This window comes from Myodes glareolus, chromosome 7 (assembly GCF_982192425.1).
Source record: "Myodes glareolus chromosome 7, mMyoGla1.1, whole genome shotgun sequence".
Classification (NCBI taxonomy): domain Eukaryota; kingdom Metazoa; phylum Chordata; class Mammalia; order Rodentia; family Cricetidae; genus Myodes; species Myodes glareolus.
This window is the reverse complement of record NC_142032.1, coordinates 97028759-97051442: the sequence shown is the minus strand read 5'-3', so window position 1 is coordinate 97051442 and position 22684 is coordinate 97028759. Positions and strand designations below refer to the sequence as shown.

At 43.9% G+C, this 22684-nt stretch overlaps 1 protein-coding gene across 3 annotated transcripts in view; it reads left to right on the top strand.

Moving 5' to 3' along the window:
• The window catches only part of Syt9 (synaptotagmin 9), a 157620-nt gene extending 143265 nt beyond the window's left edge, over positions 1-14355 (top strand). The window contains exons 7-9 of one of the 3 annotated variants that reach the window (XM_087908588.1): positions 2006-2038; positions 2959-2965; positions 14060-14355. In XM_087908588.1, the coding sequence (XP_087764714.1) occupies positions 2006-2038; positions 2959-2965; positions 14060-14136 (117 nt within the window). In that variant the 3' untranslated portion in view covers positions 14137-14355. The remainder of the gene's footprint in view (positions 1-2005; positions 2039-2958; positions 2966-14059) is intronic. The other 2 variants (XR_015003014.2, XM_048426571.3) reach the window with 2 other exon arrangements.
• The last annotated feature ends 8329 nt before the right edge of the window (positions 14356-22684 follow it).

Below are 22684 nucleotides of genomic sequence, written 5' to 3'. Positions count from 1 at the left end.
ATAAATACCAACCAGGCCTCGTTTTTTGGAGCAGCACAGAGACAGGGCTTGACTGGAAAGGAAACCCAAGAGCAAGAAAGGCCTTGGTCCTCAATGAATGGTACCAGGGAGGAGAGGTTAAAGGTGAACTTGGAGGGAGCACTATACATTAAGATGGAACAGAAAGGCTGTGAGGAAGACAGACAGCCCCGCCCAGAAATTGTAGGGGTGGTCAGATGTGCTGAGACCACAGGAAGAGTGGAGATGGTGGGAAGAGGGCACAGGCTCTGTGCTAAGGGATGCAGAGCATCAGGAAGGAGGCAGCAGTCAGAGGAGAATCAATGGGCAGATCTTACAAGGAGTGAGGCTTGGCAGGTGTGTTCTTCAGGGGTTTCCAGTCTACCTGGCCTGCAGGATGCTGGGTGACCTTCCTCAGGCCATGGCAAGCCTGTTGGAGAAGGGCCTGAACCATTGTTCACTATGAACGCCTTTGTTTCTCCATTGTACAGCATTTATGAACATTGGGTGTTACCTGCTCTTATCTTCTCACCACCTTAAACTCTATACCCTGACTGTTTGACGGCCATCTTCTCTGCTGTGTTCTCCAAACCTAAGTCTCCCTATCCTGCTTTCTTGTGTTTGCTTTTCTCTCAAACTTCGTATTTATGACAATATCTCAGATTAACACTAATACAATGTAAACTTTCTTTTGCCAAACACCTACTCTCTCCAAGACACTCTAACATGCTTTGTATATGCATCATCTGATTGAGCCCTCACTTTGTGTGATAACCAATCTCCACGGCCAAAGGGTCTAGATTTGGAATCACCTAGGATACACACCTCTCTCTGTATCTCTAAAGTGGAGTTTCCAGAAAGATTTAGCTGAGGAAAGTAGACCCAATACCAACACCATCCCATGGACTGGGGATCTGGCTTAAATAAAAAGTGGGAAGAAAAAGTGAGCTGAGCACCAGTTTTCATCTGTCTCTGACTCCTGACTGTGGACACGATGTGACCCGATACCTCATGTTCCTGCTACCATAACTTCCTTACCACAAAGACTGTATCCTCTCAAAGTGAGAGTCAAAACTAGCTCACCCTTCCCTAAGATGCTTTTGTTGAGTATTGTGTTGCATAACAAGAAGAGGAAGGAATACAACCTATAAACGGGAAACAATATTGTCTCCCCATGAAATAAACTGAGTGTTAAATAATGTATTCACTGCCACCAACAAGTGAGCTTCGGAGCAATAAGATACAGTTTGTCTGTAGTATTCATTCTGTATGATGTGACTCTCCACCATCTTGTTAGGGTCTTAGATCAGTGACTTTTGACTTGACCTTACTGCTTGCTGTGGTAGTTTAAATGTAATTGGCCCTCATAAGCTCATAAGGAATGGCACTATTAGACTTTGTTGGAGTAGTTATGACTTTGTTGGAGGAAGTGTGTCACAATGAGGGTGGGATTTGAGGTCACATATATGACCAAGTCACCCACAGTGCCTCAGACCACCTCTTGCTACCTACAGGTCAAGATGTAAAACTCTCACCTCCTTCTCCAGAACCATATCTGCCTGCAAACCACCACGTTACATCATTATGGTAATGGACGAATGCTCTGAAAATGTAAGACACACCAATTAAATATTTTTCCTATATAAGAGTTGCCGTAGTAATGGTGACTCTTCACAGCAATAGAAATCTTATCTAAGACACTTGCCTTAGCTTGTAGAATACAGACTTTATAATAAGTCAGTCCATGTGACGACTTTGGGATGCATCATGTGAGATCACTTGCTACCTTTAGCCTTAGGGTTCTGTCTTGGGTACGGCACCCAGGCAGCTCTTTCGATTGTCCTGGAGTGAGAAGACAGCAGCAGCAGCCTTGTTTGGCAGAGCAGCAGTCAGCCCACAAACTGAGCCATAAAGTGATGCTCGCTGTGTAAGGAGCTAAGACTCGGGGATGCCTACTACCTTCACAAAAGCTGATCCATGCAGATTTAAGCAGGTCTTTTGGTCCCAGACAATGCTTTTAGGCATAGTATTCTTCCACACCGTGATGCTGAAGTGTAGCCTCCACTCCCATCCACAGTGGATCTAGCCTTGCACTGTTAATTCCACTGGTGGAGAGTAAGACCACTACTACAGTCCAACGTCAGATTTGAAGCAAGATTTAATTAAATGCAAGCCAGGTTGCTGAACTCTCTGACCAGGTTCATCCCTGATTTTCCTCAAACTGGCAAGCATGGTTTGCAGGGGCAAACATACATCCTGCTGTATTTCCTGCCTTGAACCTCCTGCCCACATGTGATCAAGCACATCCTGTATGGTTGGGTCAAACAAACTTGTTTAGGGGAGTAAAAGCATGTGGTTTGTTATCTCCCTTAAAGCATTTCAGGAATTTTCTGTCCTTGGGCAAAGGGCTTGCAGATCAGAAGCATTTTTGTTTCATGGATCTTTTAGGGACAGTAATTAAGACTAAAAATGTGTCTGTATCATTGGCTCCCACAGGATTCCTTGGGAAAGGTTCTCCCTCTCACTTTGTCACCGTAATAGTTGTGCTTCTTGCTACTATGACAGAGTACCTGACACAACAAGAAGGGAAGGATGTGTGTGGTGGTTTGATGAGAATGGCCCCTATAGGTGCATAGGGGGTGACTTTATTGGAAAGGATTAGCACATGTGGCCTTGTTGGAGTAGGTGTGGCATTGTGGGAGGAAGTGTGTTGCGGAGGTGGGCTTTGAGATTTCTAATACTCAAGCAAGGCCCAGTATCTCTCTGTGCTGCCTGCCTATCTAGATGGAGAACTCTGGGTTCCTTCTTCAGCACCATGTCTGCCTGTGCCACCATGCTTCCAGCCATGACAATGGACTGAACCTCTGAAACTCTAAGTGAGACACCCTAATTAAATATTTTCCTTCATAAGAGTTGGTGTGCTCATGGTGTCTCTTCATGGCAATAGAAATCCTAACTAAGACAAAGGGTTTGTTTGGCTTCCTAACCCTGGCTTCCTAACCCTGACTCCCTAACAGTGCAGGTGGGGGAGGTGTGGCCAGGGATTTGAAGTATCTTGTGTCATTGTTTCCACAGTCAGGACACAGAAAGAGAGGAATGGTCTTGGCCAGCTGCTTTCTCATTTTTATACAGTCTGGGATCCCAACCCAGGGAGTGGTGCTGCCCTCTGATAGAGTGGCTCTTCCTGCCTCAATTTACCTAAACTAGAAAATCCCTCAGACATGCCTGGAGTACTGTCTGCTAGGTAATTCTAGATGCTGTCATGTTTACTCTCATTATTAACCATCACTATCACTGTGATGAACCTCAGTCTGTAGATATCGCCTGTAGAACTTTGCCTTGCCGTGTGCCTGGACAAAGCATACAGATGCCTACTCATCTCCTTACAACCTGCAGTCCTACATCTCAGCTGTTAGACATAAGTATACCACTCAGAGCTCAACCAGGGGCTTCCACGGTTTAGGGATCACAAAGTTAACTAACTCTAAAGTTGTTTTTCCCTCTGTGTTATTATTATTCCGCTCACTTAGCAATGTTAGAGGAAACAAAGCCTAAGAATTCTCAGGAAAATGCCTTCGTTTCTATCCTGCTGGCACCAATTCACAGCCCCTGATGACCTCACATTCCCGAATTGTTTGTGATGTAAGAGGTTTTTGCCAATTTACTCTCAGTTGTTTTGATCCTGCTGTTTCTTCCCCCACCTAATCATCTGCTTCAACATCACCATAATTTCCAAGCCCAGTAGGATGCACACTGAACAACAATGCAGTAAAACTGGAGAACCAAGCTCCCTTTATTTTGGAAACCTTTAATGCTTATGGATTTTTTCCTTTTTAATTTAGTGCTATGCTGTGTTCTGAGTCCCCCACCCAACCACTAGATTCTTTTTAAATATATTCTTTTTAAATACATTCTTGCTTCGTAGACACAAAAACTTGGTTCTTCTAAAGCAGAACCTGATTTTCCCTAGTTATCTTACCCTGCAATACCCTGACAGGAAAAGTTGGAATTTGCTAATTCAGCACTCCTCTTCTGATAAAAGGATATCCTTTTCCTTCTGGGCTCAGCCCCCCTCCCCTCTGTACAAGTAGTTTGGAAGAAGATAACCAAACCGAAGGGTCTCTGTCCCTTCTCTTAGCACATCCCAGGATTGCTTTAGGGGAAGCTCATGACCCTGTAAGTCCAGGAGTCTTAGTGAAAGTTTCTTAAAAAGAAAAAAGAAAAGAAAACAAAAGAAAAACCACACTGCTCCACTGTAATTGGAGCTATGAGGTGCTATTACAGATCTGATGCCTTGACTTCTAAACATTAGAACCCAATACCAGAAAGGAGTCAGACAAGAAAGAGGCCTCTTGAGAGTTGGAGAAAGTGATGAGGCCTGATGACATTGTCTGGACCTATTGGTCTGGCTGCGCCTGAATATGTCTCTTATGTGTGAACATCGACCTATGAAGAACAGGAATACACCTTTGCATCTGACACAGATCCTGGTCAAAATTCCCACCCTCTACAAACAGAGAGAAAACACACACATACCCGGTTCTTTATCTTAAACTGTGAATGTACGTGAATGGTCACTAAACAGAAAAGAGCTGACAGTCGAGCAGACTTAAAACACACACAGTTCCAACAACCTTTTAAGAGACTTTACCATCAAATGAAGAAGAAATCAACCATGTAATGGCTTTAAGCATTAGCATCTAGGAAATCTGTCCCTTAATACTATTGCCTTCAAAGTATCAGAAAGGATTGTCATAACAGGCCTCACAGGCAGTGGGACTGCCAGGAGTGCTGTGGACTGTCTACCTCCAGACTAAAGGCCTTTCATTCCAATTCTGTGACCTAGAATTCTACCCATATGGAGCGCTTCCCTCAGACTTTCCCATGGGCTCTCTCCCGCCGCTCTGCACATGCTTAGGTTGGGCCCAGCTCATAGGTCAAGGGATTGCATCGCTGGTTTGTGGAAACTCTGCTATATAGTCCTGAGTCTGTGCAAGACATCATATGAGCAAGACAGTGCTGGTGACCAGGAGAGACTTCATTCTTCCAGCATGACCTCTTCAACAGCCCACTAGTCTACTGACCTGCTAATCCACCATGAATACCTTCTTTCATGAGACCAGAACCCTCCCCACCAATCATATCCCAAAGAGCCCACCTCTCAAATTGCATTAACAATTAACATACCTATGGGACTTGGAGAAGACATTTAAACCCTGATACCTGCCTTACCCAGGCTTTCAGAGAGAGCTGGCCCATAGCATAGTGAGAATCCCACACAGTCTAGCCAGAGAACCCCATACTGAAGAACTTTGTCCTTAGCTGCTACAGAAGCCTTGGGATGGGACAGTTCTCATACCCCTGAGACATATAATACTTTGGACTTCTGGGAACGGAAACCTCAGCTCAAACTGCTTTAAAGAGTGAAGTGGATTTATTGATTCATGCAGATTAAAGATGAGAAGTCTGTTTTAATGTAGAAGTTTACAGTGCCTAGGGCCTCTATTGTGGGGCTCTTGTATTCTCTTGAATCTATGTTGAATCTATATGCTTCTGGCCAAAACTCCTGCATCACCCAAGCAGCTGCCGGGCCCAGCCCCGGTTAGGAAAATAGGGGAATGCTGATGAGAACATGATGTGATGAGGGGTGGGTTAGACAGGTACAACATCTGAACCCAGTGATCCATCTTAAAATGGCTAAAAATAGGACAACTGGACACAATGTGCTTTTTCCTTCAGCACAGCACCACCTGCGGCAGTCAGTGTTTTCTAGAGGAACAGAACTGAGAGAATGAATACAGTTCACAAAGAGGACGGATTAGCTTTGTTTACAAGCACAGCCCAGGTAGGCTAGCAATGGTGTCAACAGGCGGAGAGGTTGAGAGTGTGGTACCTACTCTGTCCATGAGGCTGGATGCTTCAGCAGTCCCAGCTGGCACTGAAGAAGGTCTGGAGGGTTTCTAGAGGGCTGCTGGTCTTCAGCCCATCTTGGAAGGCCAAGGAAGCTGGATTCCCATGTTAGAGAAGGAGAACAGGAGCAGTGGAGTGCATGTGCCCACCAGCAGGGAGTGGAAGTGAGCAAGCCTAGCCAGCCCTGCATTCTCCTCAGACTGCTTTATCACTGGGCAGCCAGCAGAAGGCGCTGTCCACTCTGAGAAGTAGTCCTTCCAGGAAACATCCCCACAGACCCACCCAGAGCTCTTGGCTGATGCCAAATCCCTGCCCTGCCCACACTGCTTCAAATCCTCTAGTACCTGCGCTCAGCCCTGAGCAAGCTGAAGATCAGAGTTCCTTTGTGTCCAGCCTCTCTGTGACCCTTGTCTTTCTCCCTGTTACACTTTACACTGGGGCCACGACTAATTGCTTTCTATTGACCCCACACCCTGCTTTACTTTTTTGTGCTCTTTTCTGCCCCTGTTACCTGAGTAGATCCAGCTCATCATTTCAACATCTGATTGGCTGCCATTCTCAGGAAACAGCCAGAAGCCCCTCTAGGATGAGCTAAATGGTTTCTGTCCGTGCTTCTCTCCTTAGCTCGCTGTGTCTAACCCTGACATCATAGTTGGTGTCGTCAATATCATCTGCATATGTGTCATCCCCAGCACTTCCAGTTGCTGCTTGAGGCTGGAGCGTGCTATTCATCCTTGTGTAACCTGTATCCAGTGAAATGCCTGGCAGAGTCCACACTGAGCACATTCCTGTTGGGTGGAGTTTCTCCCATCTGTGATATATAAAATGACTGCTGATTTCTTACAGGTTCTGCAAGCCAACGTTCAAATCAGCAAGCGTAGTGGTTCTCTTATGACGTAACAATGAGTGAGCCCTGCTGTACAAACTGACATTCTCGTTTCTCAGTCACTCTTTGAGCCCTGCTTTCTCTGTGGCACTTCCTCCTCCGAGCCTTGGACAACACTTTAAAGACAAGGACAGTCAAGGTTCTGTTTGTCAGCTCAGATGAGATTTTTCCAACCTCCAGCATAATGCCTCAGATGGTCCTCATCAGCTTATCACTGTTTAAGAGACGGACTGGGGCGGGGCAGGTACTTCCTCTAGAACACTCAGAAGTCCTGATGCTTGGGATCACAGCTGTCTGCCTTGCTGTCAGCTTATCTCCGTGATCTTTCAAGACTCCTGTTTGTGCTGTGACTTTGCTGCGCTGTGACATTCTGTTCAAGCAAGGACCAGTCAGACTTCCTTTGAAATAATCACTTTGAGGATGTAAATGCTGACTTCAAATATTTGTTCAACAGATATCAACTGAATACTTTCAGTGGGTGCTGATAACACATTTGTGGTTAGGAGTAGACAGAAATCCTTGCCCTAATGGAACTTATATTCTTATGAGAGAAATAGAAAATAAACATTCTAAAGGAATATATTGTGTGGTATGTCAGGGAGCTTTATAAAAATAAAGTCAGGATGATTAAAGGTGTGGTAAGCTTGCTTGTACAATAAGGAGGCTAACCACACATGCCTCAGTGTCATGCTGGGAAGGAAATTACTTGTGGTAGTCCCAGGGCAGTCCTTAGCACGTGCTATATAGTGTGAAACAGTGAGCTAACCATTTTAATCTTTAAAATAAAATATTCACTTTACTTTTTAGATTTCTCAATTTAACAGATTAATATCCATAAACTTCTAATCAATTTCACACTTAACCAAATTCTCATAAACATTTTTACATGAAGAAACAGTATTTTACAAATCTAACAAGCAAAATTCTCCTAAATATTCAGGTACTGTTTAAGCAATTGTAGGCTGAAGACCCTTGAACTATAATTGCTGAATTAAAATGTGTTTTATCACATGCCTCAAACAGCAAACATAGTATATATTAAGCAAAGTGGTTTTCAAACATCTAACGCTTATAACACTTAAACCCTAAGACTTCACACCTTTGGATTAAATTAGCATCAGCATCTTGAAAGTAACTTAGAAGATGCTCTCCTGATAATTTAGACTTTGTCTACAGGTTTGACTAGTTAAACCAAGCATGGTGGCACATGCCCAGGACTCCAGAGGCTAAGGCAGAAGAATTACCAAGAGTTTGTGGCTATCCTGAGCTACATAGACAGTGTCTAAAATAACACACCCAAAAAACAGAAAAAAAATAAGTTATAGTAAATAAACATATTAAAATGAAGAATGAAGCAATTTTCTAGTATAGAGAATTGTTAGGGATGTGGCTTTCAAAACAAATAAGCTGTGCATCACAGTACAAGAATGGGCTCATACTTCCAGTACTTGGGAGGTAGAAGCCTGAAGACCAGGAATTTAAGGCTTGCCTCAGCTTTGTGTCAAGTTAGAAGATGCCGTGGTATATGTGAGATCATGTCTCAAAAGCTTTAAATAAATACATTTAAAGTCAAGCATAAGACAGAATTAGTATCACAAGAAAAGCATTGCTACTAAGTAAATACATTTATACAAAAGCTTCATTATTTCACCATTTACAAGTTGCAAGCATTGCACCTGTCTGGTGTTACAAAGTTAATTTTTTAATTAATAAGAATAGAATTACCAATTTAGCTCTTTATTGGTAATGGGAAATACATATGGCCATCTAGACACTTGCATCTCAAACTAAAGAGGTAAGAGGTAAGGCACAGACACAGGGTGGCAGAAATTGCTGCCTCCTGGAGGAAATTTTACCAATTCTGGGCATTAATAAGCCAAGTCCCTCTACTAAAACACAATTGAGATTTTTTTATTTTATCTCATAATCTAGTGCATTACGTATATCTTTGATCTTCTATCCTTACCCAATTTTTATGATAATCTTTTCCCTTGTGATTCTGAGATCTGGAGAGATGGTGTCATGTGTCCCACACATGTAGAGCACACAGAGCTTTCTGCTGAGAGTGGCTGCTTAGCCTCGCCATCTCGTGATTGCCTTGAGTTCTCTAAGAGATAAATAGGCATGGTTCATCTTTGTGTTCCGGTGTTCAGTAAGTGTGTGCTGAATTTGTTAATGAGTGAACGTAATGATACAAATGAGAGCGACAACTCCATATATCTTCCACTTGATCTCAGTAGTCATTTCTGCCTTTCAGAAATTTTCTACTGTGCTACCTCATTTGAAAAAATATGATATTTATCTTTTGAATGGCATTGCTACTGGAGCCTCATCTCAGTGTGTAGTTAATGAGTTCCTCTCTGTGAACAACATACACGTGTCATACACACACACACACACACACACACATTACTTTCTACATCCTTTCCCCTCACGGCCAACTTGACAGTGGACTTGACTCACTTTCTTGTGACATCTGAACAATTCCAGAATGAGCCTCTTTTAAGGATTTATTTATTTATTATTATGTGCATGTGAGAGAAGGTGCCTGTGGAAACCAAAAGAGGGTATTGGATTCCGCTGGACTTACAGTTGTGAGTCACCTGACATAGATGCTCAGGACCAGACTCTACACACTCTTAACCGCTGAGCCATGCCTCCAGTCTCCTGAGACCATTTTTATAGAAAAGTTCTGTAGTGACATATCAAGCCTAGTGTGTGTCTCCAGAATTCTGTGTAGATCCATGAGGGTGTGATGGCAGAGTCTGACTCTGCTCTTTCCTACCTTTGGCAAATCCCTTAACCCCTCCAGAGGAAAAATGTGATTGTCCATCTGACAAAAAGGATTAAGTGAGATAAGGTATACGAAGACCTTAAGATGGAGCCCAGGTACTTAACAGAGTACTCTGTACCTAAATGGACATTTCCATTTTCTAAGTTGTTACCCCAAGCTCCTGATAGGAAAATAGTCCATTTATACTGCTTTATTTCTTTGGTTGTTTATTTTAGTTTTCTTCCTCTACAGTTCATACACTTACATAACAAATTATAGTCTTTTTTAGCCCCTATGATCCCATTTCATCTTCTCTCCTCCTCTTAAGACCCTTCTTCCCAATGCACCCCCTCCTACTTTCTTGCATGTGATATGTGCGACCCACTAAGTTTAACTAGGTTGCCTGGGCATGAGCAGGAGGTTATTTACTGAAGCATGGGCAACTTATCACTGGTTACACCACAAAAGGAAGCGGCTCCTCTTCCCCTGGCCACCGATACCTCATGAGTCCCTCTTCCATGATGGCGTGTTGCCAGCTGTGCAGTTCTTATGAAGGTAGTCCAGCTGCAGAGAGTTCTCAGGTTCTTCAGCCGTGCCGTGTCCCAGAGACAACGCTTCACAACACTCCTCCCAAACCTCTGCCTTGCATTCTTCCCAGCTTTCTCCCATCCTGTTCCCAAATGAAGGGGGTGATGGAGAGATCACATTTAGTACTGAGTCCCAAGGTCACCTCTTCTCTGCACTCTGTCTAGTTGTAGCCTCTGTATAAGCCAAGGCAACTATAAAAGAAGCTCATCTGATGAGGGCTCAGAGGTGCACCACGGTATACAGTAGGTGTTTAGAAGTCACTTGGATGCTGTTTCTATTTAGCTACCACAATAGCAGTAGGTCCTACTTTAGGGCACGTGGCCTCACCATCCATGAGTTACCACACACTGTCTGATTTCTTTAACATGCAAGCTCCACTAGGGGAAAACAACAATAAAAAAGAAAAAAAAAAGAATGTCATCTTTGAGGAAGGAGGTGCTCACCTGATTCTAGATGAGAAGGGTATGTAGTGGTTTTTTATATATAAATATTTGTAAAGCTGTCCTAAACAGTAGCCAACAAAATGGAGAGGATTTTGCACTTTTTAGATTAAAACATTTTAAATACAAAAGTAACAATATTAAGTACATGTAACAGACAATAAGAATCACTTCCGTTTTCGACAGACTTCCTTAGTTCAAAATCCCTATATAGAAACTTCCTGTAATCAGAGCCCATTTTCAAATTCACAGGCAGATACGATCGAATGCTCCACTCAGTTCCTCTGTGTTCTTAATTTGGGGTCAGTCTAAGTGCCCTGTCTCACATCAGCTGTCATTTTTGTGATTGAAGTGTCATTGCACATTATGGTTTTCAATGGGACAGTTCTCATCTTTGATTTCAATTCAATTTAATTCCAATCAAGTTCTTATGTCTCGGGACAATTGAATTCATTTAGAAACCTTTCTGGTCAGATAGGATTGTAACCACCACTTCCTGTCATGCTGCTGAATTTTCTGAAGCCTTTCAAACCCATGACATAGCCTGGAAGGCCCTTGGGTTTGCTAGCAGGGAGAGAGATGCTGTGCTCACGGTGGTAGCACTAGAACCAGCAAGGGCAAGATTGGACACACGGTGCTTCAACCACCATTTCTGTCTCTATTCTCTTATCTCTACCACACCCCACTAGGTCAATGCTATTCTGAGCTAGAGAAAGCTTCCCCTAAGATCTTTTTATGAAAAGATTATATGAGAAGCAACTCATTGGATGATATAAGTTAAAAAGATGTTGCAATATATTTACTTTGTTTTGTTTGATGGGACTGTATCAGTGTTTTCTTTCTTTCTTAATATTATTTACTTATTTTTATTTTATGTGCATGGTGTTTTACCTGCATATATGTCTATGTGAGGGTGTCGAGTACCCTGGAACTGGAGTTACAGAGAGTTGCCAGCTGCCATGTGGTTGCCAGGAATTGAGCCCAGGTCCTCTACAAGAGCAATCAGTGCTCTTGACCGCTGAGCCATCTCTCCAGCCCCTCTTTTTCCCCTCAATGAGAGACAAAAGGTAGTTGTGTGGTAGCATAAGCCATCCATGTCAAACTCAAAATTCTCCTGAGACAATCAAACTACATTTTTTTCAGACATAACCTGGACATCTGACTTTCCTGGAATGGGTGAAGTTTTCCCTTGTAAGACTATTGTTAGAGATGACCAGCAATTCCTTCAGATATATTCGAATTCCTCTCTCCTGTCAGCTTGTGGGCTTGGTCCCTTGCCACATGTGTTTTGGGACCTAGTGGCAGTATCCAAGGGAGGAAAAACAAAGGACATTAGACCCTGATAGGCTTGGTGGTTGAGCAGGAGGGTTTAATCTGAAGCAGGAAAAACTAGCAGACCACTCCATAGCACTCCCTGAGGCTATGCCAGAGACTGGTAGTCATACACACACACACACACACACACACACACACACACACACACACACACACACTCAGAGAGAGAAAGAGAGAGAGAGAGAGAGAGAGAGAGAGAGAGAGAGAGAGAGAGAGAGAGAGAGAGAGACCAAATGAGCACACTGCAGCTGCAACATCCAGTTGGAGTTTTGCTATTACTTGGGTCACTGGCAGACTGCCCTCTGCTATTTGTTTCCCTGGATATGGGGAATAGTTTTAAAAGTCTAGGCCTAATGGAATCTGTGAGAATGACCCTAGAAAAGGCTTCTAATAATGGGGACGCAGAGTCTGAACTGGGCATCTTCTGTAACCAGGCTAGGCTTCAAGTGGAGGGATTGGGACACCAACCTAGCCACAAAAACCTATGACCTACAGTTTGTTCTATCTGAAGATGACTCTGGGACCAGAGCCTAGCAGAATCCTCATCAAAGAGACCAGAGATACTTCATTCAGCAGCTGATGAGAACAGATACATAGACCCACCCACCGCAAACATTACTAGGAGCCCAGGAAGTCCTCAGAGGAGGGGAAGGAAAGATTGGAGGAACCAGAGGGGTTGGGGACACCACAAAAACATGGCCCACAGAATCAATTAACCAAGACACATAGGGGTTCACAGAGACCAGGGAGCCTGTAGGTGTCTGACCTAGGTCCTCTGCATATATGTGTGTCTGAATGGCTCGGTGTTCCTGTGGGATGCCTGGCAGTGGGAGCTGTGCGGGAATCTGACTCTTGACTCTTCTGCTTGCTTGTGGGACTCTTCCTCTTCCTGAGTTGTCTTGCCCAGCCTTGGTATGGTGGTGTGTGGTCTTATGATAGCACATTTGGTTGATGTCCCTAGACCTTGTTCTTTTTGGGGGTGGGGGGAAGAAGAGGGGATGCAGATCTAGGGGAGAGGGGAGGTGGCAGAGAAGGACTGGGGGAAAATGTCTAGCCCTCTGAACACACTCTAGACCAGGGCATAACCAGCCCAGTATAGAGGTGACTCACGAATCTGAACACCACTGTACTGGCTTGTTTTTGTGCCCAAGGCAATCTTTTAAGATTTGTTCAAATGACAAATGTCTATTTGCACTTCCCTGTTACCTTCAGAAATGAGTACAGCTTTCCTGAGGGATGTGTGTATACAGGCATGTACGTACTTCAAAGCCAGATGTGGCTCTCTGTCTCCAGCGTCTGGCTTTAATTACTTTACTTACATTGGAGCTTTATTGCAGAACTTCGATTTCTGAAATGCAGTCTATACATTCCAGTTTGAGAACATTCGCTGTTCTCTCAGGCTGTGTGTAAAATTTTGTTAGTGTATTCACGGAAATCACTTTTCTTTCCTCACTATATGTCTGCCATATTAATACCCTATATTATTATATTTATCTATATTTAGTGGTGACACCATGAGTTGAATTTCAGTTGAATACTAGCTTGAGTGAGCAACACAAGAGAAGCTGCTTATCTAAGTCTGAGGTTCTACTAAGAAAGTTCACTTTGCAGGGCTGGGGATATATCTTAATGATAAAACACTTGTCCAGCACAGGGACCTGGGCTCTATCCCCAGCCAAACACACATGCATGTACACTCATACGTGTACCTTTTACAGATGGGAAACAAGGGTTTCAACAAGGGTTGAGTGTTATGATATTTCATCACTAAATCCCCTTCATCCAGCTCAGTAATACTTGCTGCTGCTCAGCTCCTCACAATACGGTTCCTTCGCCTCAGTTCTGATAATCCTTCCACGGCTCCACTCCCTTCTCCTGCCTCTGCATGAGGCTCTCTCTTCTGGCCCATCTTCAGCCTAAGTGATACTTGAACTTCAAAATTCCCTCAGTCACCTCAAAGGCTTCTTTAGAAGTCTGTGTACACCTCTATGGTTCACTTATCCCTTTATGTGTCCTTTGAAACCTGGTCTTTGTGTTCCTGGCATCTGTCACAGTGCCTGGGCTTTGTTTGGTACACATTAGAAATGTACAAGTGAAAAACCAATCGCTCTTTGTTTCTTCTTCCTACAGAAACGATGACTGGGGATAAGAAGACTGCTTGTGCCAAGGACACAGTTGGACAACTATGTAACAAAGATCTTAAGTAACTTTTCCCACCTAGCGACACCCAGATGAGTCCAGTGATGAAATACTCAGCTGTAACCGCAGCAATAACTGGCCCTCCTTCCAAATTGGATTTGGTGAATCTGAATGGTCCATCCACCTGCTTTAGGTGACCCAAGCTGATGTGCTCTAGGGAAGCTCATCCCTCACTGTCTGTCAAAAACCAAATTGGACTCAAGAAGAAAGCAAGTGGCATAGTGAAAGTCCTGAGTGCCAAGGCTCTTAGTGACTGCTGTGAGGCCTTTGGGTTGTGGGCACTAGGTCGGTCCTGGTAGCGGTCAGTCTAACAGAAAGTCACTTGACTGAATGCCCTGGAAGGACAGGATATTTTTAAAAAATATATCCAGGTGCTAAATAGGCTGAAGATTTCAATTCAAATTCTACTACCTGTGAGCTAATGACTGTCTTCAGAGAACAAGTCTATCCCCAAAAGTGCTCCCATTTTCCAAGGAACGGCCCAAGAGAATACTAGCCAGGCAAGCCTGGAGGAGGTCTCCTGTAAGGCACATGATTCATAGCAAACTCACTGTCCCCTCCCATGCACATGGCAGAGTCTCACTTGGCTATGGCCATTCTTCACTGCTAAACCCAGTTCTGGGATTCCAGAATACTATTTCCAGGTAGCCAACAGGCACTTTGTTCCCAGCAGTGTGGCGTTACTAGAATGAAACGTGTCATCCTTATTAGAGAATCATGCCTGTCAATGGCATATGCATTCTGTAATATTCTTTCCTGAGCACAGGAGTGTGTGCTATGAGATAAGATTGCTGAGAGATGACACAGGATCCACTAAGAAAAGACATAGCTTTGGGGCTTTCTTGACATGACTGCCTTCTGGGTATTTCTGTGTGCAGCAGCCCAGCGTCTAAACTTGGGCATTCACAGACAGACGCTCTTTCCAGTTTCAGACACATATCACTTTTGCAGCACTTGGGGAATGGAAATACCTACAAGAACCAAGGCCAAGGGCTCTCCCCAGGGTAGCTCCTCCACTGCCCAGCATCCGTCTCGAGCAGTCTACTGCCCGGTTCTGCACCTCATCCTCCTTGCTTCTCCCTCCATGAAATGAAACCAAAGGCCTCAGCATACCCTGGATGGACCAGGAGCCGTCACCCAGAGGTCCTGTCTCATTGTGGGTACAGAGCATCTCCCCCACACACCTACATCACTGCTCCATGACCGCACCCCCCTTCACCATCTCCGCGCAGAATCCAGAGTTGGGCTGCAGTTAGCCATCCTGGATGAAGCCTTCTCGTCATTTCAGCTCACATTTCAGCATAGGTTGTACTGGATAGATGCACCATCACATGTTGTCGGAAAGTTCTGGTTGCCATACACACCTCATAGAAGAAATCCTACTGCCAGTATCAGGTCTTGAAAGGGCAGAGGCCTTTGGTTGTGCAAGGCGGTGTTAATTCACTCAAGCTTAGTGCATTCCCCAGCCTGCCTGATCCACTCTCATCTCTTTCCATCTTCCATTTGCAGGGGTTCCAAGAGAACCCCAATTCTGCCTATGTCTGATCAAATGAGAAAAAAAACCCACATTTTTCTTTCCCCATGGGTCCTCTCTACCCACTCCCTTCCCATTCAGACATCCTCATCATCATACAGATGTTTAGAACCAAAGCATGAAGGGCGAATGCCAACAGGGATAGTGAACAGAAATGGTGTCACTAGATCCAGGCAGGTGTGCCTAGAAGAGTGGTCCCAAAGAAACTAGAACGACTCCAGCAAAAGATTATCAGGTAGCCATCTTGTGAAGCTTTGACATGTCCTTGGCAATGGGAGCTCAGGTTGAGACCCTGAGGTATCCAGTTGTTCCCAGCTCTGGAGCTCCTTACCTTGAGCTAGCAGCCCTCAGTACAGTGAATAAGCTACTGGCTCAAAGATAGCTTTGCAGGGGCATTCAGGCAAAGAAGACTGCCCACGTGGTGAACAGATGGCTTGTGTGTGGATAGCTTTACCTAGTAGCCAGTACAGCTGTGGCCAGAAGCTGGCTATCGATTTGAATTCCCTCAGCTCATTTACAACTCTGCCTCCGTTCTCTTGTGTTTTGTTTGGTTGCCCTTTAGTTTCCTAGTAAATATTCCTTTTGAAAAAAAAAACATAATTGTTGTCTCATTAAATTGGAGGGGGTGTGAGTTTCTGGATTTTTTTTTTCAAGGATAGAAGGACACTACAGTATCTTGAGAAAAAAAGTGAAAATGATGGTGGAAAGAGAAATGCCTTGATCAGATCTTAGGAAAATCCTTTGGTGAGATCCGGTGCTGAGCCAGAGAAAGAGGCCAGATGTCCTGCCAACAGTCCCCAGCTATTCTCATTACTGCCCTCACTTCAGGGAAATCTATCCTGGGCGTGTTACACTTGTGTCTCTTGGGCCAATGAACTGTGTGCACTCGGCAGGGGTGTAATGTCCAGCACATGGACTAGCACTGACAAGAGTCAGGGAGGTGGGGAAGGTGGGTGTTTCTCTAATGCACGTGTTTCTAAAACTCTCTAGGGATCCTAACTCTTCGTGGCCATTGGTAACCAATTTTTCATACGCAAAGAGGAAAGTCACTTATACTCAAAGAGAACTCACAGACAGATGTGGAGAATGACTTCCTACTGTTATGGTTAAACTGTCTGCAATGGTGGGTGCTGTAGGTATCTATTACTATATAAAAAATCATGACGATAAAGTGTGTGTGTGTGTGTGTGTGTGTGTGTGTGTGTGTGTGTGTTATAGTTTCTCTTTGTGACTCAGGCTAACCTTAAACTCACAGGTCTTATGCCTCAGCTTTGTGAGTGCTGGGAGTAGACACATCCACGGTTAGCAGACTATGGAAGCTGTCTTCTGATTCTGTGGGTTGCCTGGGCTTGGGCGATTGTTCTCTCTCTCTCTCTCTCTCTCTCTCTCTCTCTCTCTCTCTCTCTCTCTGTCTCTCTCTCTCTCTTTCTCTCCATTGTAGTGTGAGGGGCTGCGGGCAGGCCTGCTTTTCGTCCTGTCCGGCTCCCGCACGGCTAGCTTAGCCCCAGAGGTAACAACACACAAATTGCATTCATTTAGACACTGCCTGGCCCATTATCTCTAGAGAGTTAGTTACTGGCTAACTCTCACATCTTGATTAACCCATTTCTAATAATCTGTGTAGCACCACGAGGTGTGGCTTACCGGGAAAGATTCAGCATGTCCGACCTGGTGGCTGGCTCCAAGGCGTGTGCCTCATTGCCCTCTTACCAGCATCCTGTTCTGTTTACTCCGCCTACCTAATTTTCTGTTCTATCAGAGGTCTAAGGCAGTCTCTTTATTAACCAATGAAAATAACACATAGACAGAAGGCCCACCTACATCATTCCATACACACACACACACACTCGCCTGTCAGATGGCAACCAGGGCTGATGTCATCTGAAAGCTTGGTTGGCCTGGATGCCATCTTTGGGCCCCCCACTATCTTAGTCATCCCAGCTGGAGAATGGGCTTTTCTTTCCACATGTTAAGTTTCGGCTTCCCACCATTGTGTGGAGCCCTCACAATCATCAGACTTCTAAAGCAGCTAGAACTAACATTTTAGGAGGCCCAGGTTCTTCTCAGTAGCATCTGAAGTCACAGTCACTTCTGCAATATGCAGTGGGTTGAAACAAGTCATAGGACCAGCCCAAATCCAAGGGGAAAGAGTTTATGGTAGTAGAATCGTATGACTCAGTGGTGTCATCTTGAGAGACAGTAGCAATAGGAGTAGGGATAGGAAAATTACAAAGAACTCCCTAGGTAGCTGACACCAGAGGTAAAACCCAGAACCTTGACTATGAGAGTCTAATACTCTGCTGCCAGGCTACATCCCCAGCCTAGGTGGCTGCCTTTTGATAAACATATACAATACTTAACATGCATAGGCAATAGGTGGGAAAGAGAAGAGAAGGGGAAAAGGCTATCCATAGAGTGCTCAATAGCATAAAGAAAAGCAACTGGTTATAAGTCATCGGACATGACAGATGTGAGAAACATGGATGACAGCTATGATTACTATCACTATTCTAGTAAATTAGTCTGGATACCCAATTTTTCCTTCATCTCTGCACCAAACCAAAGGTGAAAACAAGGACTTCACCATGCTTGGGATTGTCCCTAAAGATAAAAGTGGTGATAGAAATTGTCCATCCCTCTTTTGAAGACTTCACAAAGAATCAATGTGACTAACTAAGAGAAGGATTTTACCAAATCTAGTTTGAAGTTAAGCCTTTGTCTGCTGCCCCCCTGCACGAGGCCCTCATATCACCTGTGTTGCCATGGCACCTTCTGCCTGACTCTCTCCTGAGGCCCTCATATCACTGGTGTTACCATGGCGCCTTCTGCCTGACTCCTGCAGTTGTCCTGCCCAGTGGAATGGCCTAGTTCCCTGCTCATCTCTATTCCTTGGCTTATTCCTAATTCATCTCCCTTGCTAGAGCTTTCGTATGAAACTTTCATGAAAGAACTGAAGGGAAGCATGAGAAAGAAAATAATCACAGAGAAAAAAAATTAACCCACTAGTAGGAAAGTTGCCCTACCAGAGAAAACCTGAAGCAGAAACCCAGTAAACGCAAAGTGATGGCAGCCTGGTATTCTGGGAGTTGCAGAAGGTAAGCCCGGGTCTCCTAAGTCAAGGATACATTAAAGGGGAGCAGTTGCAAAGCAGCTCTGGGCAATGCCATGGGCCAGCCTGGGATTCCTTGATGGCAGATGAAAAGTCACTTGTTTTCCCATGTGACTGTAGAAGGATGGTGGCAGGAACTGCTCCCTTCTCCCACCTAAAAGGCCTGCTTGTTGCTGCCTGTCTCCCCTGGACACAGAGGTATAACATTCACCTAGCTGTAGGATCCTCTCTGTCCCATCTTTCCCATTTGGATCCAGGGTTTCTGAGACTGGGAGGGATTAAGAATCCAAAAACAAGATGGACAATGGTGGCACACGCCTTTAATCTTAGAACTCGAGAGGCAGAGGCAGGTGAATCTCTGGGAGTTCAAGACCAGCCTGGTCTACAGAGCAAGTTCCAGGACAGCCAGAGCTGTTACACAGAGAAACCCTGTCTCAAAACTAAATAAGTAGATAGGTAGATAGATAGATAGATAGATAGATAGATAGATAGATAGATAGATAGATAGTTAGATAGATAGATAGATAGATAGATGATAGATAAAACACAAACAAAACCCAAGTTAAAAGAGATCCCCCAGGGATCTAGTTCTATATTACAGTCATCTCAACTAAGTTTCAGTGCCATTAAGGTCTCCAGTTCTTCCTCACTGGCCAGGGTCAAACTTTTTTATCAGTCAGTGACTCTGGGCACCTCCTGGTGGGAAAGGGATGGACAAGCCAAAGAGGGCTGGCCCACTTCTGCCCTCCTGTGGCATAGTTAAAACCTCCAAAAACACTGTATAAGACTGATTACCTTGGCAGCTAGATGAACTTTGCAGACAATGCAGGAAATACGTTTATCAACATGAAATGTATTGATGGTACATCTTAGAGCCTGCAAGGATATTGCTTTTATACATTTTATTTATTAGTTGAGAATTCAACTTGTGGTTCCCCACAAAGTCACTTCTTTTTGCATCATTGCTAAGCTTATTGTAGTTCTTATTCCAATGATTATCCATTGGTTTCAAGCTACTTCCAAGTTGGCATTTAACATAAGAATATTGGCGAATTTTTCCATTAAGCAACCACTATTTTTAATGCTTACTTTTATTTGTGTGTGTGTGTGTGTGTGTGCAAGCATACATGTATATGCAGCATGTGTACAGATGCCTGTGGAGACAAGAAAAGGACATAAGATCCCCTGGAGCTGGAGTTACAGGCAGCTGTTAGTCAATGTGGGTGCTGGGAACTGAACCCAAATCTTCTAGAACAGCAAATGCTCTGACCCTTAACTGCTGAGCCATCTCTCCAGCCAGGAAAAACATCATCTTTAAGACCCTGACTCCCTTACAATTTAGATAAAGTGTTTTTTCATGAGGACAGCATCCGAGCATTTTTCCAGTTTTAAATTAATCAAAAACAGTTCATTTGCCAAACATAAAGTTTTGGGGTTTTTTGTTGCTGTCATTGTTATTTGCTTGTTTGTGTTATTTGGCTTTTCAAGTCAGGATTTCTTTAGGCAACCGCCCTGGCTGTCTTGGAACTAGCTCTTTATAGACCAGGTTGACCTCAAACTCACAAAGATCCACCTGTCTCTGCCTCCCAATTGTTGGGATTAAAGGCATGTGTCACCACTGCCCAGATCAAACATAAAGTTTTAATGCAAAGAAAATAATAAAACAATTTCTTCAAATAGCTGGAAATACTTATGAGGGTTTCAGAGATAAACTTCTAAATTATATGAATAAATAAATCTTCCAGAAGAAAGCTGCAAAAGGTAATGATTTTTAAAAATACCTCAAAGGAATTTATATTTAAAATAAACTTTTTAGACAATCCTTTTCTTAAAAACAAACTAGAAAGTACAACCAGCATAAGAACTTGATAAAAAAGAAGCATTGCTATATGTGTGTGAGTGTGTGTGTGTGAGAGAGAGAGAGAGGGTGGGGGCACATGCACATAGCTAGGAGGCCAGAAGTTGACATCATTATCTTCCATAATTCTTCTCTATCCTAGTTACTGAGGCAGAATCTCACACTTACACCCAGGTTTGCTGATTCCTCTAGTCTAGCAAGCCATTATTGCTCAGGTTATCCCTGCTTCTGCCTTCTGTGCCCCGGGACTAAAGCCTGGTTTACATGTGGGTGATATGAATCTGAACTATGGTCTTCAAGCTCATCCACCAAGTGCTTTACCTACTGAGCCATCTCCCCAGCCCCATACTGCATTTTGAGAGAAAGAAAGGAAGGAAGAAAAAAAATGAAGAAAGAAAGAAAGAAAGGAAGAAAGAAAGGAGGGAGGGAAGGAAGGAAGGAAGGAAGGAAGGAAGGAAGGAAGGAAGGAAGGAAGGAAGGAAGGAAGGAAGGAAGGAAGCCACTACCCTGATTGCAGGTTATGTTCACAACTCAAGCTGGGTCTCTGCAAGTTCACGGGCATTTTTAGCCAAGCAACAATACCTAAAGAGTGGCCCAATATTGTAGTCCATGTCTTCTAATTTGATATTCAAAATGGAAAAAAAAGTGAATACAAAATGTTCCATTGAAAAGGAGAACCAGGAAGCCCTGTGCCAAGCCTGATGAAGAGGTGGTTTGACCAGCCCTTAACAAGAAAAGGGGCTGGAGAAATGACTCAGCCTGTAAAGTGCAAAACTGGGTAAACATGAATCCGTAAGTTCAAATCTCCAGCACCCATGTGAAAAGCTGAGCACCATGACACACACCTCAAATCCTACATGACACGCACCTCAAATCCTAAACTTGGACAGTTGGAACAGGAGGATCTCTCAGATTTGCTTGGCAGCCAGTCTAGCTGAATCTAGTTGAGCTGGCAACCCCCAATCTCAACAAAAGACCCCATCTCAAAAGATAAGGTGGGACTGGCAAGATGGCTCAGCAGGCAAAAATACAACTGTGTAAGCCTATGTCTGGAGTTCAACCCCCAGAGCCCACAAAAAGCCAGATGTGCCACATCCCTAATCCCAGAATTCCAATGAGGAGATGGAAGTGAGGACAGGAGAAACACCTGGAAACTTCTGAGCAAAGTACCCTGGATTATGAGCCACGGTGGCAGAAATGAGAGATGTTGCTTTGAAACAAGGGGGAGGGAGAGAACCAACTCCTAAAAGTTATTCTTTGATCTCTGCACTCATTTGTGGATATTCGCATACATACATGAGAACATATACACACATACCCCACAGATAAAAAGAGAAAATGAAAGAAAAGTTGCAATATGCTATCTTCTGAATTATAACTCCAGAGGTTAAAAGTATTTCAAATGAAAATAAATACATAAAACATACTAGTTTTATCATGTGCTCTGCAATGTTGAGTGTCATGTTATCCTAAATAACAATACTGATTTTTAAAAAAATTTTATTTGCTGCCATGAAATTAGCATGAAGACTTTTAAGTCTTCTGGTTTTTAACACTGGAAATTTATGTTGAGGAGTCAGTGACATGCGTTGTGGTACACCTGGTCCTGGGGAACTGGCAAGAAGAGGCTATATACCTGATGTGCTGTGATGGACATTACATCACAGCACCCGCTGCCTTCACTGTGACCACCTGAATGGGTGTGAATGCCCTAGCTGTAGGAGTCCACTGAGCAGCGTAGACAAGCCTGCTGGGGTTCCTGCACTGAGGTAACACCATCTTGACAGCAATGGCAAGGGCTTCCTTGTTTCCTGAAACTACTAAAAGGTTTTTCTTACTCCTACCCCAACTGTGGAGCAGGGAAGAAAAAAAAATCAAAGGAGAATTGTCAATAAGCAAGATGAACAACTCTTGTGAGGGGTGTGTGTGTGTGTGTGTGTGTGTGTGTGTGTGTGTGTGTGTTGCTCACTCATACATGAACACATTCAGGACAGTCAAGAACATTACCTAAAACTCAAATGCAGTGTCCCTATTTTTTTTGTTATGTTTAAAGTT